The sequence below is a fragment of the Lutjanus erythropterus genome, chromosome 11 (genome assembly GCF_056507025.1).
Source record: "Lutjanus erythropterus isolate fLutEry1 chromosome 11, fLutEry1.hap2, whole genome shotgun sequence".
NCBI classification, from domain to species: domain Eukaryota; kingdom Metazoa; phylum Chordata; class Actinopteri; order Lutjaniformes; family Lutjanidae; genus Lutjanus; species Lutjanus erythropterus.
This window is the reverse complement of record NC_139327.1, coordinates 40,139,630-40,156,720: the sequence shown is the minus strand read 5'-3', so window position 1 is coordinate 40,156,720 and position 17,091 is coordinate 40,139,630. Positions and strand designations below refer to the sequence as shown.

At 37.9% G+C, this 17,091-nt stretch overlaps 1 protein-coding gene across 1 annotated transcript; it reads left to right on the top strand.

The window, feature by feature from the left end:
• Positions 1–6,345: 6,345 nt before the first annotated feature.
• cdx1b (caudal type homeobox 1 b) lies at positions 6,346–16,794 on the top strand. The gene is made up of 3 exons (XM_084730124.1): positions 6,346–6,983; positions 14,946–15,094; positions 16,116–16,794. Exons 1-3 carry the CDS (start codon positions 6,485–6,487, stop codon positions 16,365–16,367), a joined length of 900 nt encoding a protein of 299 aa, XP_084586250.1. The 5' UTR covers positions 6,346–6,484; the 3' UTR covers positions 16,368–16,794.
• The last annotated feature ends 297 nt before the right edge of the window (positions 16,795–17,091 follow it).

The following is a 17,091-nucleotide window of genomic DNA, read 5'->3' as shown; positions in this document are numbered from 1 at the left end:
GATGCTGAGATATAAAGTGTTACAATCATCCCTGGTCTCCCCTACTTTATAATTAATGAATTATTTGTATTTTAATGACGGGAAGATGTTAATCGAGATCACTTGTGAAGTTTTATTGACAGAGTGATAGTTGCTAAGCAACCACGATGCATCTCCAACTGTGAGAAAAGTAAGAAATAAGGATATTTTCTGTGGGGTCAGTATGACCGCCTGTGGCTGAGACAGGTAGAAAACAATCACATTTTCTTTGCCTTTTATATAAAAAACATTTCAAATGAAAATACAGACACTTTTAGGAACAGTCAGGTGCCAGCAGCGTTGTGTTTTTTCATTTGACAAAGTTTTTCCACGTACTGATTTTAAACTTTGTTCTAGTGTTCAGTTACTGCAGATGAAAACACAAACGTTCTTGATTCTGCTGCTTCAAATTAAAAACTTTTAAGTCACATAATTATGTGGGACTTTTATTGTAAAGAATTAACAGGAAAATAAAATGTTTATCTAAAAATAGAGTGCTCACAGTGGGGTCATGTTTCCATCACTGCTGATCTGAGCTGGAGTTGATAAATACCCCTGACTGCTGCACAGTCATGTGACCTGGGACTGAATGCTGATTGGACCCTTTCACACTGAAGGAAGAATGAAGTCAGATGTCAGTGGGTTTTCTTGTCCAGTGTGAAAAGGGTGCTTGAGTGAGTAAATGATGATGTCCATGAAACATGTGACACCTCCAGTGAAGACCATCAGATGACGCCGCTGCAGTCACATGACCCAGACTGATAGACTGAGGAGGAGTTTTTATCCTCAGGCCGTGCAGATCATCAACAGGTCACATTAGCTGTAAATACTGGTAATACTGGTAGATTCTGGTAACTGGGAAGATGTATATGTATACAGTGATTTTGTTTTATCATTATTATTATGATTATTATATTTTATTTACTAAATTTTATTGTTTTTTGTTTTCTTTTTATTGATCCCTTTGATATTCTCATGCAGTAATCCTATTATTTTGCTGCATATTTTACTTTGTATCTCTGTTCATGTGACAAATAAAAAACCCTGAACCTACTTCTGCATTAAAGGGAGAGTTCACCCAAAAATGAAAATTAGGTCATTATTTACTCACCTTCATGCTGATTGAAGGTCAAGTTTATTTTTTTCGTCCACAAAAGACAGCAGCTGCAGAATCTTCTACAGTTTAAGTGAATGGTGACCAGTTTTCAAAAACAAGAAAAAACATAAAATGCCTCCATCCTGCTCATCTGCTGTAATCCAAGTCTCCTAAAGTCTGTGTTTGCACACCGTCACACCACACACACACACACACACACACACACACACACTCAGTTCAGACAGTGTGCACGTGAACGAGGCTCCAAGCTAAAGATCTACAGTGAAGATTCAGGATAAAAACATGGTGCAAGTGACGTCTTTCAACTAGACAAGTTGTGGAGACTTGGATTACACCAGACAAGCAGCATGGAAGCATTTCCTATTTTTCTTTCTGTTCACTTCCATTGTTTTGGGAGATTCTTCAACACTGTTTTCCTGTGAAACTCCAGCAGTGTTTTTTGTCGATTAAAAAACTAAACCTGACCTTCAATCAGAATGAGGGTGAGGAGATAATGACTGAATTTTCATTTCTGGGTGAACTATCCCTTTAATGATGCTGACAGTCAGTGGGGGACTCAGGCTGCCTGAGGTGCAGGGGCAAAAAAAAAAAAAAAAGATGGCACCAGCTGTATGTGATGAGGGACCAATGTGGTGAATGAAACAATTCTGATCTCTGGTTTAGATCAAAATTGTTGCTGTACTATTTATTGATTTATCTCCACCAACCAGTGAACACATGTTCACACAACAGGAGTGGACAGAAACATTAATTCATGTTTTCTGCTGGTGATTTTTTTTAGAAAAGTCTTAAAAGTAGCTCTATATTTGGATGGGAACTTGGATAATGCATGAATCCAGCTGCTGTGAGACAAAGTTCTGAAAAACACGAGCTGTATGAAAGGTGTTCAGCTGACAGCAGGTGACTGGATGCAGCGATGGATCGGCTGAACATAAGGTGAAGTCATCTCACAGATACACTGATTCTTACAGACGAGTAAGAAATGCCGTGCTGGTAGAAGTGGAAATATTATCCGGCTATCGACGATATCTCCAAAACTCTGCAACTCACAGCAGAACAGTAACGATGGATAAACAGCACTGCAAGAGGAAAAACCTGTAAACTACCCAACAGTGTACAATTAAAATGAAATTAAAGTGATGAACACCTGAATGCATCAATAATTATAATCCAATATATTATTTTGAAACGTTAAAATAAGAAGCGTGTAAAGGTGCACGTGCCTCATCTACAATATCTAAGTCTAAAACTGCAATATATGCAAAATACAGAAATAGAAATATGAGAATGGATGTAAAATTATGTACAAAAATGTGCATCAAGCTACAACAATATATAACGGTGTAATAAAAATGCTGTGTGAGTTATTTTACGATGATCGTGGTATAATTATAAATGTAGAATAAATAATGAGATTATAGTTACTGTCATTAAATTGGTACTTTAAATATATTTATGTGATCATACTTGAATGCAGGACTTTAACTTGTAGTGGATTATTTTCGCAAGTGTGTATTAGTACTTCCTTCATCTCTGGCCTCTATTCTCCTCCTCCTCCTCCTCCTCCTCCTCCTCCTCCTCCTCCTCCTCCTCCTCTTTTGTCTTTTTACTTTCAGTTCAGGAGACGAAGACGCTGCTGACCTTCAGGTGACCTCCCTGCGTCCTGTGTGTGTGTGTGTGTGTGTGCGTGTGTGTGTGTGTGTGTGTGTGTGTGTTAATTACAGACTGACTGACCAGGAATCTGATTACTTTTAAAAACTGATTAATTTGCTTCACATAGATCATATCTTTTTTTTTTTTTTTTTTAGTTTAACATACTATATTTTACAATTTAAAGAATTAATCTCTATTTTTATCTTTATTTTTTTTAAGCACAGATGAGAATTTGTCCAGCAACACATGATGCTTGAAATGTCTTCTATTCTTTTTTGTTTTTAGATAAAAAAAAAAAGTCCCAAAATTAACCATAAAGCAATCATTGACCTGTTTATGACCTACTAATAATCATTCATCATATCCTTATTTCTATTTCTCTACTTGTTTGTGTGAACCTGCTGAATAATAAACCTGATTCTCATTCTAACAACATGACAGCAATAAAAGTTTGTTTCTGTTTTAAATTATAATCCATATGAAGGGTTCATTTGTAAAAAACAGATATCTCTGTTTTTATTTATTTTTCCTACATCATGTTTTTTAAAGCTTCAGTCAAAGGAATATGAGAGGAACATAATAAAGTTGGTTCATTAATTTTAAGAATCAGTTTTTGAGTTTTTGCTAATTAAACTATTCAAGTGCTTTTACAGGCCTGAGGATCACAACAGACAGATGGAGTCTGATTATTATTATTATCATTATTATTATTATTATTATTATTATTATTATTGTTGTTGTTGTTGTTGTTGTTGTTGTTGTTGTTGTTGTTGTTGTTGTTGTTGTTATTATTATTATTATTATTTCAATCAAGTAAGCTGAACTATTTTAAAAGACATTTAAAACACACATGAGGTGAATAAAAACATTAGAACAACATTTAAAGACACAATCATGTGAAATAGAATCAGAAAATTATGGACCACAGTTACATTTATTTATTTTATTAATTTTGGGGCATCTTATTGCTGCACTGCTCTGTTTGTATAATTTTGTTGTATTTTAATTCAATTAAATTGACGCTCTGAGACAAAACATATAAGTAACATATTATAAGAATATAATAAAATATAAAGTCAAAGACATTAATTAATTATTAATTATTATTAGTTGATTATTTTCATTTGTCAGCCTTTTAAACATTTAACACTGAAAAAACAGCTAATTTAAGTTATTTATGTAAAGCAGAAAATATGAATTAAACAACTTGGGAGACAAGAAAAGAATTACATTTTTACATTTAAACAGAAACGGAGCTGTGCTTTATAAAACTAATGAAACAAAAAACACAAAAACTCACAAAACATTTGACAAATTGTGTAAAATCTGTTGATGTGTTTCTCAAAACCAAAAGAATCAATTCAACACTTGAATAATATCAGGAGTGCACAGATATCACAGGTTAGAAATAAATAAAATAAATAAATTTCCCTCTTTATATGTAGACACGTGTATGTATGCAAACATACACACAGACACAAAATAAAACAAACAAAAACAAAAAAGGCTTTTCTTGTTGGATGTTTGAACTGACATTGAGTCACAGCATGAATTAAGAAATAAAATGTGTTTTATTCAGATTTTTTGAGTAAAAGTGGCACTACACTGTAAAATACTGCACTGTAGTTGTGTTGTAACTTACAGCTGTTAAATAAATGCAGTGCAGCAAAGTCATTTATTGTAATTTGTTTTTTTATGAGTGCAAAGAACAGTAATCAACATTTCAGTGAATTTCTCTTTGAATTTACTGAGAAGTAAAAATATTTATTGCATTGTGAGCTTCTGTGTGTTTGAGCTCCAGAGGTGAGAAGAACTCAATAACAACATGAAAATGTTATTATTTGTGGGTTTTTTTTGTTTTTTTGTTTAAAGCAGCAGTTATTCAAAGCTTGAATATCATAAAACTGGATGGGAATTTTTACTCCACCTGTCATGTGTGTCATGAAATTATGAAATAAAATAAAATCAGGAGTTTTTTCAGGTTTAGGTCTGTTCAGTTTTATTAGTTTCTTGCTGTCGTTGGTTGGGTTTCAGTGGTAAATGTACATTTTTAGCGTGCTGATGAACATTAATTTTAAACTTTATCTGCTTTTGTCAAGCTTCAGATTATCAGGGCGTCAAATATGTCTTATGTGACTGTTGTATTTTATTTTGTGAATAACAATGATTATGAATTCAAACACTGATTTTTCAACTATATGAAAAGAAAGTGACTGTAGATCAGCATGGAAATATGTCATTAATAAAATAAAATAAATACTTTACAGAATTTTGGTTTTAATTCCTCAAAAGTTTGTCATTTCAGGAACTTGTCTCCCTAAAATATATTTCAGAAAAGTTTTTAAGGAGTTTTAAGTCCCTTATTTAAAGTGTGAGACAAGCTGCACTTGTTTTGAATCATCTGCATTCAGTATTTGATTTAAAACACATTTAAATGTTTTAATTGACATTAAATCTGGGGTTTTCTTTTTGTTCTTTTTAAAATCTTTTAATCTTGTTTTCAAACATCTTTATTAAATCAGCCTGCATTATTTATCAGTTTCAGATATATTCACACACACACACACACACACACACACACACATATATACACATATATATATATATATATATATATATATATATATATATATATATATATATATATATATATATATATAATGTGTATAATGTGTATAATGTGTATAATGTAATTAGTGATGCAATAATGTGTTCATTGCTTTAATGCTGCAGCTGGTAAAGATGGAGCTCAATTTAATTACTTTAGTGTTCCTTGAGTTTAATCTGATTATTATCTGATTATTTATTATTTGAAGTATATTTTTATACTATTGTATATTTTTAATGTTCTGGATCTACAAATTAACTTGTGAGCAAAGATTTAAACTAAATGTAGTGGAGTAAAAACTACAATATTTCCCTACAAAGTTGTGATGTAGAAGAGTTAAGTAGAAGAAAATGATACCTCAAAATTGTACTTAAGTAGGCGCCAGTAGTTGAGTAAATGTACTTGAGTAAATGAGAACAGAGGTGTTTATAGTATAAATAAATATAAAATAATATGAAATCAGTATAATGAATAAGTGAGTGTGTGAGGTGCTGTCTCTCTGACATGTTAGTCCTTTTCTTGTCTCATTTGTAGCTGCTCTCTGTTCCTTTGATGGAGCCTTTGAAATGCAGCAGCGGACTGTCATGCAAATGGAGGGCCGATAGAGAGAGACTGCAGGCCGGGGAGGGAGGAGGGGGAGGCCGGGTGACCTGCTGCTGGATTCTACTCTTATATTTAATGTTTGTGTTTAATTCAGTGGATAATAAACATGTTGCAGGTGGTGTGCGTGTGTACCTGTGAGGATGAGGAGGACGATGATGAGGTGAAGTGAAGAAGAGTAAAGAGAGGAAGAGTGTGTGCGTGAGAGAGAGGGAGAGGGAGAGGAGGGAGATAAGAGCAATAAAAAGTTCCCATGTGACTGCAGCAGTTTGTAACGGGCACACACACACACACACACACACACACACACACACACACACACACACACAGGGGGGGGAGGACAGGTGTAGAGAGGGAGCAAACAGAGTGAAGCTCAGTTTACCTGCAGCTCAGGTGTGAGACACACAGACACACACACGGACGGACAGACGGACGGACGGGACAGGCTGGATCACTCCGCGGAGGGACCCCCCTCACCTGGATCAAACATGTACGTCAGTTACCTGCAGCTGGATAAGGACCCCACCATGTACCCGCACCAGAACCCGGTGACCCGCCACCCGGGCATCAGCCTCAGCCCGCAGAACTTCGTCCCCGCCCCGCCGCAGTACTCGGACTTCCCCGGCTACCACCACCACCACCACGGCCTCAACAACGACCTGCACCCGGGCTCCCAGCAGCCCGGCGCTGGCACCGGCGGCTGGAGCCCGGCCTACCCGCCTCCGCCCACCCGGGACGAATGGTCGTCGCATCATTACGCTGCCGCAGCCGCGGCGGCCGCGGCCGGTGGGCCGCCCGCCGCCTCCACTGTGCCCGGGGCGGTGGGGCCCAGCCTCGGCTTCAGCCCCCCGGAGTTCCCCGGGCAGCCGCCCGCGCTGCTACCCGCCTCCCTCAACGCGTCGGCCGGGCAGCTGTCCCCCGGATCCCCGCAGAGGAGGAACCCGTATGACTGGATCCGACGCAGCTCCGCACCGCCCTCCAACCCAAGTAAGACACCTGTTAGATCTCATAGCTCATAATGATCAAATAATATCATCGCTGGGTATCAATAATCAATCATAATGTTTATAGAAATTTTCCATATACAGCCTAAAATAATTCCTAACAGCTGTGAGGTCTTTGGACCTATTTTACCTCCTTCTTTTATCCACTTTAATTCAGTTTATTTGAATTTAACAGTTAATTATTCTTTTAAAGGTCCATAGCTTACGTGCAGTTTTCTTTGACTGTTCAACATTTTAATATGAGGCAGATAGCAGCGGCGGAGTGATACTCAAATATGCGAGTTCAGAGAGCAGCAGCAGCCTGACAGCAGCTTTATTTTTCAGAATAAAGTACTTCAACTCATTATTTTCTGTTCATCTTAATATGCCCATATCAGAGTCAATAATCAGCCTGAAGTTCAGTTTATGGATTTATGACTTTTCTTCACTGTCAACGTCATATGAGCAGTTTCAGGGAAGAAATAGTTATTTTAATAATAGAACTGTCATTTAATATTTGTCTCCACTGTAATTGTAATTGTACAATAGAATGATCCTTTTTTAATCCCACACCTGGGAAATTTGTAGTATTATAGCAGCAAAGTGGATCGTAAAAAAAAAAAAAAAAAGGAAAGACGCATCAATATGAAGCAATAAATAGAAAAAAGAACAAAACGAACAATATAAACAAGAAAAAGAAAGTGGGTCAACATAAACATCAGTTATTATTATTATTATTATTATTATTATTATTATTACCAAACAAACATGTTTTCTTTCATCTATGCAGCACTTCATTATACAGCTCTTTGTCACATTTAACTTCATCAAAAAACCCTGCAGCTTCTATGATTTGGATATCGCTCCTGGCTCTACAATTGATTACAATCGATTTGAAAAAGTCAAAATTCTCTGATTTCAGCTTCTTAAATGTGAAAAGTTTCTTTACTCCTCTATGACAGTAAACTGAATATCTTTGAGTTGTGGACAAAACAAGACATTTGAGGACGTCATCTTGGACTCTGATCAAGAAGTGATTAATTGATAACAACGATGAAAATAATACTTTGGTTGCAGACTCACCGAGATCACAGGGCCCAAAGTTGAGCAGAGTTTGTTTAAAGGAATCCCCTCTGACAACTTTTCAAATACAAGTTTGAAGATAATAAAGTTTTTATAGTTAATCAATGACCGATCACTATAAATTAACAATCAATCAAAATGGTCAATCGTATTTCTTCCCTTGTTGTTTCAACTTCAAATTGCTAATAATAAATAAAACTTAAAATCGTTCATTCCTCCTTCTGCTTGGGCCCTCTGCAACCCACTCAATGACCCCTGTCGGTCCTCGGACCACAGTTTGTAAACCACTGAATTAAAATACCCGCTATGGAAAGTCGCAAAAAAAGGTTTTTCATCCAAAATTCTCGTCAAAATATGTGACTTTGCACCACCTCATAATGACAGGAACAGTCATTAAAAAGTCAGCAGCGACCTGATTTATTTATTACTAAAACACTTCAGTAACATATGAAGGAGGCGGAGAATTCGTTTTATTCGTTATTTATAAAATAATTTAATTTAATTTATTCCGCTGTAAACTGCAGCTGAGTTTCATCGATCATGAAATGTCTTATCAATGATCAGGGAATTAAAAATAATCGATACCATGCAGTGTGAGATGTTCCCACCGCTCGGTGACGGTCCCGTGCCGGACTGTCGGGGATCAAACGTGTGAAGTGTGTTTGAAGCTGTTGTCATGGTAATGTCCCCCCCGCTGGACGTGTCTCCGGGCGGCGGGTCGCTCTTTGTCCTCCTGCTTGTCTCTGGGCGGAGAGGACAAGACTTTACAAGACAGTTAACGCTTTGAAGTGTGTGAAGTGTGACCCGGAGTGTGTGTGTGTGTGTGTTTGTGTGTGTGTGTGTGTGTGTGTGTGTGTGTGTGTGAGACACAACCGGTCTGACTGTGGACTTAACCTGCAGTCATCCGTCCAGCTGCAGCCAGAGGTGGAAGAAGACTCAGATATTTGACTGCAGTAAAAGTTCTAATACCACATGCAAAATTTTACTAAAGTAAAAGTACAAGGAGTTCTACTTATTTAGTTCAATAGAACACTTTTTCCCAAACTGAGGTCGGGGGATGAATAGGGGTCATTGAGTGGGTTTTATGTGGCCCTCAGCAAGATGACAAAAATAATATTTAAACTTTTATCAGATGTTTTAGAAGTTGGCAGAACATTTTGACAGCAAATTTGATTTTTCTCACATTTTTTTTAGAAGTTGGAACAACCACGAAAGAAATAGAATCGACTGTTTTCATTGATTGTAATTTAAAGTGATCAATCACTGACTGCCCTTATGTCATTTTGGATTATAGAAATAAAAAGTATTGGCTGATATTGGAATTGTTTTTTTTTTACTCCCTAATATCAGTATTAACATCTGCCATGAAAGTTAGCAGAACATTTTAACTTTTATCACATTTTTTAGAAGCTGAACCAACAAGGTCAAACTTTGATTGACTGTAATTTATAGTGATTGATCATTGATTGATTTTAACCTAATGTTGGTGTTTTTCCGCCCCCAGGAAGCTAAATAATGTCCTGCTGTGGACGGGGTCAGCAGCAACATGTACTTTAGACACCTAAAAAAATGTCTCATTTTAATATATGCTTTATTGAGATTATTTCCACTATTTACTGTCAGACCACTTTTTCTGACAGGAAACAGACGCTCTTCCAACCAACCAAACTCTACAGGAGAAATCAGTAATTTTACCTCACAGAACACAGGAGTTTCTTTTTTACTGCTGCTAGTTAGTTTGTGTTATTTTGTGACATTGGTGAGTTTAAACTAACCCTTTAACACACAAAGGTTACACAATAAGACAAACAAACTAACAGAGGGAGGCAGCAGTAGACCAACAACTCCTGTGTCCTGTGAGGTAAAATTACTAAATTTGTCAATGGAGTTTGGCTGGTTTGAAGAGAGTGATATTTGTCTTGCAAAACGCTGGTTTCCCGTCAGAAAAGTCTGTCTGACAGCAAAGTAAAGTGGTGAAAATATTCTAAAATTTAGTGTACAATTAAAATGATATTCATTTTTTTAAGTGTCTAAATATGTTTTGCTGCTGATCCTGTCCACAGCAGGACATTGCTTAACTTCCTACATGATGATTTCATGACATCCCAGTTGGTGATGTGAGGGTTAAAATCCTGCAGCATTTTATCTTTTAATGTTATCTTGAATAACAGACTTTGACTGACATGTTTGTTTGCCGTCAAGTCGGATATCTTTCAGGAAGAAAGCTCAGTATTATGACTTATTGGAAACGGGTTAATGGGAAGAGAAAGCAGTGAAAAATATGCACGCCTGAGAAAATATAGTCATTCTTTTCAAATATTTCCCCTAATATTATTTTTGTGAATTACTGTCCCTTTTATTGTGCCCTGATCAGGGACATTCCAGGGACAGCTTTGAGACAACATTAAAATAAAGAAAATGTTGAAAAGAACATTTTACAGATGTTTTTTTTAAATGTGCTGTCACTGTTCTCAGTCACTCCTGGATTTCTTGGGTGTTTTCTGGGATTGTTGCGGCCTGAAATGCTTGATTTCATGGCAACTTTTCTAAAAGAAAAAATATTGTGTTTTTAGGAATTCCTTTTGCAATGAAACTGGGGGACCAAGAGAAAATTGTAAAAATGGTGAAATATGTTGATCAGTGTTTCTTAAAGCCCGAGATGACGTCCACAAATGTCCAATTTTGTTTTGTCCACAACCCAAAATATTCAGTTTAAAGTCAGCAAACAGAGAGTTTAGATACATTTTTTTAAAATTACAAAATGACTCAAAACTGCTTTATATGTAAATGAAAAGTGGATCTGAGGGGAATTCCACAAAGAAGAATATTTTTTGGAGCTCAAACTAAATCAAAGCAGCGAAATTATGAAATAAAAATGCAGAGTTGATAAATGCCAATTACAACAAATGTGTTCTTTTCAGTACCCATGACAAAATAACAAATTATATAAATGCAAAAAAACAAAACATGAAGTCGGTTCATTGAGACGTACACATATGATGTTTGTGTGAAGGACTGCTGTGATTGGTGGAACAGGAATTCACTGGGATTTGTTGAATTTGCGTGAATTATTGTGATCACAGCTTCCTGGAGGGACTGGCTTCTGTCTGAAGTTAAAGAAAAAGTCAGAAAATGAAATTCTTCTTTAAGAATGAGGTGAAACAGAGCTGTACGTCAGCGTGTGTGTGCAGAGCAAACGTCTCTGAAGGGGTTGTGATTTACGTTACCTTCATTAGCGTCTCGTCTTGTTATCAAACTGTTGGTTTTTACTTTCTGACAAATGAAGCAGAAAGTGGACAGTTCGCACAGATGTTCCTCCTGAAACTAAAATGTTTGAGTTGTAATTGAGCTGCGAGGCGAGCGATCAGAGGACAGACGGTGTGTGTGTGTTTAAAGACACATCACTTATTGAACTGTTGTGTGTTTAGTGTTAATACTGAATCACAGCGTGTTAAAGAGAGCTGAAGGCCTTTTAATTAAGAGTAACGCAGTAAAACGTACCTTTAGTCTGAGAGCTGCTCAGTGTTTCTGCTGTCACTGTGAAAATGTTTTTATGGTTCAGTAAGAACCTTCGTCATGACCTACAGACCTCCTGTCTTTATATTTATCAGGGTTTTCTTTTGGTTTCTCTTTTAAGGCTCTTTGATTTTTGGTCCCTTGGTTAGCTGTCTGGATCTACTTTATTCTGATTTTATTTTAAAAATGTATTCCAGTACAGACACTAATTACCTGTTAAAAATAAGGTCAGTAACATAATCCAAGTATCACAATATTAAAGTAATGTTACTTAATTATTTTCTGTTACTTTTCGATTACCTCGGAAATGGATGGATTAACTCCGGCTCCAACTAATGATTACTTTCATTTGTTTGGTCCTTAAAATGTCAGAAAATGGTGAAAAATTTTGATCAAAGTCCAAGATGACTTCCTCAAATGTCTCGTTTTATCCACAACTCAAAGATATTCAGTTTCCTGTCAGAGAGGAGGAAAGAAACCAGAAAATATTCACATTTAAGAAGCTGAAATCAGAGAATTTTTTCATTCATTCATTTTCTGTAACCGCTTATTCTGTAAGGGTCGCGGGCTGCTGGAGTCTAACCCAGCTGACATTGGGTGAGAGGCGGGGTTCACCCTGGACAAGTCGCCAGTTCATCACAGGACTGACACACATAGACAGACGACCACTCACACTCACATTCACACCTACGGGCAATTTAGAGTCACCAATTAACCTGCATGCATGTCTTTGGACTGTGGGAGGAAGCTGGAGAACCCAGACAGAACCCACACAGACACGGGGAGAACATGCAAACTCCACACAGAAAGGTCCTGATCCAGCTGGGGAGCTGGGGGATCGAACTCAGGACCTTCTTGCTGTGAGGTGGCAGTGCTGACCACTGCACCACTGCGCCGCCCCAGAGAATTTTTTGACTTTTTTAAATTAAAAAATGACTCAAAATGATTAATCAATCATCAAAATAGCTGCAGATTAATTTAATAGTGAATTAATTATAGATTAATCATTGTGGCTCCAGGAGTTTTAGGTTTATTAGCTTGTCCAGCTGTTCCTTCCTTGATTGTGCGCAATTGACTGACTGACTGACCGATTGATTGATTGATTGATTGATTTAAAGACAAAAAATGTTGAAATTTCCACCCAGTGAAGCATTTTTTCACTAGAGGCCGTGATAATAAATTATCAGCTGTGTGTTCTGTGTATGGTAGGATATCAATCTTTATTTTAAATTTATCCTACTAATAATCCTCAGTTTTACTAAATGTAACTATAATCTGATTGTGTCTTTTTTATTTGTAACTGTAATGGAATACAGTTCCAGATGATGTAATCCTGTCACGTATAATCCATTACTCCACAAGTCTGCTGGTATCAAAACATTCATGTTGGTCAAATCTGAAGCTCTCGATTTAAAGTGACTCTGTGGAAGATCTCTGATTGGACGACACCTGTGGTTACTGATATGGTTACAGCAAAAAACTCCAGAAATTACTGAGCAACTCAACAGCGTTACATCACTTCTGTTAACACAAACAGTGATTTAACCTGCCGCCCAAATAAATAGTTTAAGTGTTTGCTATATTTAGCACATTTTCTCTGCTTTAGACTGTCAGACAGTCTTCATGGAGGAAGAACTGAGGCTGCTGTCTTTGCTCTTCACAGCCACAAAATTCTGAAAAAAAACAAACAAACAAAACAAAAACAGTTTCCTGTGCAGGATACAGGAGCTGCCGATTCACTGCTGCCTCGATTCTCAGCAAGTCACATCAGTTCAGACCAGAAGACACCAGAGTCAAACACAAACACAAACTCCTGAGAGGTGAAAAGATGGTTTCTGTCCATGAAGTCTGCTCGCTGTAACGACAGCAGAGACGCCGGTTTCAGTTCCTCGTTGGAAAAGTAAAGCAGCGAACGTGTTCTAAATATATCGTACACTTAAACCCATGTTGATTCATCTTTTTTAGGTTTGTTTAGGTGCTAAAATACATTCTGCTGCAGCCAGCGTCTCCAGCGGTCCATAGCAGGACGTCACTGAGCTTCCTGTTGAGACTCCTGAGGCAGCTGTCAATCAAACGTGAGCTGACACGCCCACACAGCTGGAGAAATGGTCCAAACAGTAAAACTGGCTGGCTTTTGAACCAGGTTTTCAAATAATTATGAATTACGAATCAGATCTTTGTGGATGCTCAGTGAGAGACTAAACTTTGATATCATAAATGCAGTTTTAGTATTTCAAGAGAAGTTTTCAGAGACTTTAAGTTCAGTGCCAACTTTCACCACGGTCACTGTCAAAACTGGTTAATAAGGTTGTTGCTTTTCAGCTGAAACCACGACTCTTTCCTAAACTTAACCACAGTGTGGCACAATCACCTCACAACAAGAAGGTCCTGGGTTTGTTTCTCTGCTCAGACACAGCCTCTCTGTCTCAAAAACCAGTCATATTAGGACGTGTCCCCCGTCAGTACCCCTGAGCAAGATGCTTAGAACAGACGCTGGTCCCAGGGTGCTGCAAACTGTTCAGCATTTTCTGGATCAATCAATTAGTTGTTTGGTCCATAAAATGTCAGAATGGAATAGAGTGAAAAATGTTGATCAGAGTGCAGGATGACCCCTGTTACTGACCTTATTTCCCTCATTAATCAAAATTTATGAGTTTAATAAACACAAAAGAAAGAATGTTCTACCAGCGCTCAATATTTTTAAGTTAGTAGAAACTCTAAATAACTTTTAAGTTTTCACAATGTTTGAGTGAGGGACTGCTGTGATTGGTGGAGCTCCAGAAAGCTATGATGATTGGTCAAATTTGCGAAAAAGATGGAAAAAATTGCATGGTTATGCATAATTCATGGTGATTGGTTGAATTTGCGTTGATGGTTGTGATCGAAGCTTCCTGGTGGGACTGTGAACCAGTGTGATGACGGAGCGTCCGGCTCATTGATCCAGTCTGAACAGCTGGATCCTCTGACAGTGTCGAGGTTTAACAGAAGTGTAACTGCTGAACTCTGAGTCCATAAATGAATAAAAGTTGATATGGTTCAGTTTATGCAAATCCAGCCGAGGCAGCTCGTCTATTTGAATACAGCAGTGATGGTGAGAACACACACACACACACACACACACACACACACACACACACACACACACACACACACACACACACACACACACACACACACACACACACACACACACACACACAGCTCCATCTGTGTCCAGGCCCTGACGTTGGTTTATATGAGCGGTTTATAACACATAATATAAAATACTATGACTACATACGCTCCATTCATGCTTTTACATACTCACAGCTGGTGTGATTTTGATGTGGAATCATGAAACACTGACTGACGTCTCTGTGTCCTACAGACGGAAAGACGCGGACTAAAGACAAGTACCGGGTGGTGTACACCGACCACCAGCGGCTGGAGCTGGAGAAAGAGTTTCACTACAGCAAATACATCACCATCAGGAGGAAGGCGGAGCTCGCCACGGCGCTCAGCCTGTCAGAGAGACAGGTAACAACAATACAAATTATTGATCAGGACTGTTTTGATTTTATTGCACTTTTATTGGCTCTTTCATGAAGCATAACTTACAGGTTCATGTTCAGTTTTCTGAAACAGAAAATTAGACAATTTGTTTAGTGCTTAGCTAGTACTTATTGGCTTTGGGTCGTTTGCATTGGATAGATTTGGGCATGAGGAGTGAGATTGGGTAGGTTAGGGTAAGAATATCACTGTAAGCCAATCAGAGGCAGAGTAGGGCGGGTCATGGCCGGATTGGGACCAAACACAGCCTCTGAGACCAATGGAGGCCAGTTTGACGAGAGGGAATACGGTCCTGAGGTGGTTTTCTTACTGGATTTGGCTCCTAGCTCCCCGGGGCTGAGTCAACAAGCTGCACAGCTAACCATGCTGACAGTAGTTAGCAGTTAGCTACTTTTGAGACATGTAAAGCTATCTTTCCATCAGGAAACTACGGGCACATTTACTTGACAACAGCCACAAAATTTTTCAGAAATTTTTCAGAGAAGTTCCTCCTTTGTGTTTAAAAAAGCTCAAACAAGAAGATAATAGTGAATGGAAGCACAAAAACAGATAATTTTGTCTGGCTAGACAATGATACTGTATATTAAATATATAATAAAGAAATAGTCAGCAGCACACAAAAAAAAGCTAAATAGACCACCATTGTTTTTGTTGTCGTCTTCCTTGCACATGGCTGACAATTTGGTGATACATACATAAACATAAACAAAACAAAAGCAAGAATAAATAAATAAAACCTGAATAAAAACAGGCAGGTAACCAAACAGACACTGATAGCAATTAAAAAATAATACAAAATACAAAATACTGAACTTAACTTTCAGATTCTTGTCAAAGTCAGATCAAACATACATCCTGTGAAGCTCTCATTGCTCTCATCAACATTTTTTAAAATCATTTTCCAGGAAAAAGTTTTAGATGTATTCCTGAAACGTGCAGATGCCTGGTTTAGGTTTTCACGTCAGTTTGTCTTTGCCTTCTGCTCCAGGTGAAGATCTGGTTCCAGAACCGTCGAGCCAAAGAGCGTAAAATCAACAAGAAGAAGCTCCAGCAGCCCGCCTCCTCCACAACCACACCCACGCCTCCCACCGGCACCAACGGCAGCGGAGGAGGAGGAGGAGGAGGAGGAGGCCTCCACGGAAATGGAGGGAGCAGCGTCGCCATGGTAACGAGCAGTAGCGGCAGCAACGGGCTGGTGTCTCCTTCGTCCCTGCCTCTGAACATCAAAGAGGAGTACTGAGAAGAAGGTTTTATTGGACCTTGATATCAGGGACGTGGACTTGAAAAACATGACTGAAAAACTTTTTGCGTCACATCCTGCCACCTTTCTGTCCGCTGGTCTGAAAGCTGAAGCTTGTTAAAAAATGTGACGGGCGAATTCACCAGCGACTTCTCCTTCTTCTCCCATCAGACCGATAATTCTTAACTGTGATTAGATGTTTGCTTGCTGGGATGTCGCCAGGTGAAGGACGTTCAGCCTGTTTGGTTGCCTTTATCACACGTTGAGCTCTCAGGTGAAACTCTGAACTGTTTGTCCAAACTGTCTTCAAACTTTATTTTAAATTCTAATGAAGATCCCAAAGATACCCAAAATGATGCAGAAGACATGTTAATTGTTTCCATTTGATGGAGTGATGCAGCCATAAACAACATGTCTCAGGTGTGAATATTTCACTGTGTATCATTTTTTAATTCATTTAGCTTCAGAAGAGCTGCAGATAGAGAATATATATGATACTGTGAGACAGTGTGCAGAATATGTTTGTTTTTTAACTGTAAAGCTACTTAAAAAGATGGATTTTCAGGGTACTCATGACAATCAGTTTGTGGAATGTAATGCTGTCAGTGGTGGAAGAAGTATTCACATGACTTTTCCTCACATAAAGGTATCAATACCACATGTGTGGTTTAAAAACTGATATTTAACACATTTAGGTGTGAAAACTTTGGGCTGGATTATGAAC

What these genes read in the sequence shown, in the direction of transcription:
- cdx1b (XM_084730124.1), top strand. Translation starts at nt 6,485, where the DNA reads ATGTACGTCAGTTACCTGCAGCTGGATAAGGACCCCACCATGTACCCG. An exon ending in CGCACCGCCCTCCAACCCAA is followed by an intron (nt 6,984 to 14,945) that starts GTAAGACACCTG and finishes TGTGTCCTACAG; the next exon opens with ACGGAAAGACGCGGACTAAA. An exon ending in TCAGCCTGTCAGAGAGACAG is followed by an intron (nt 15,095 to 16,115) that starts GTAACAACAATA and finishes CTTCTGCTCCAG; the next exon opens with GTGAAGATCTGGTTCCAGAA.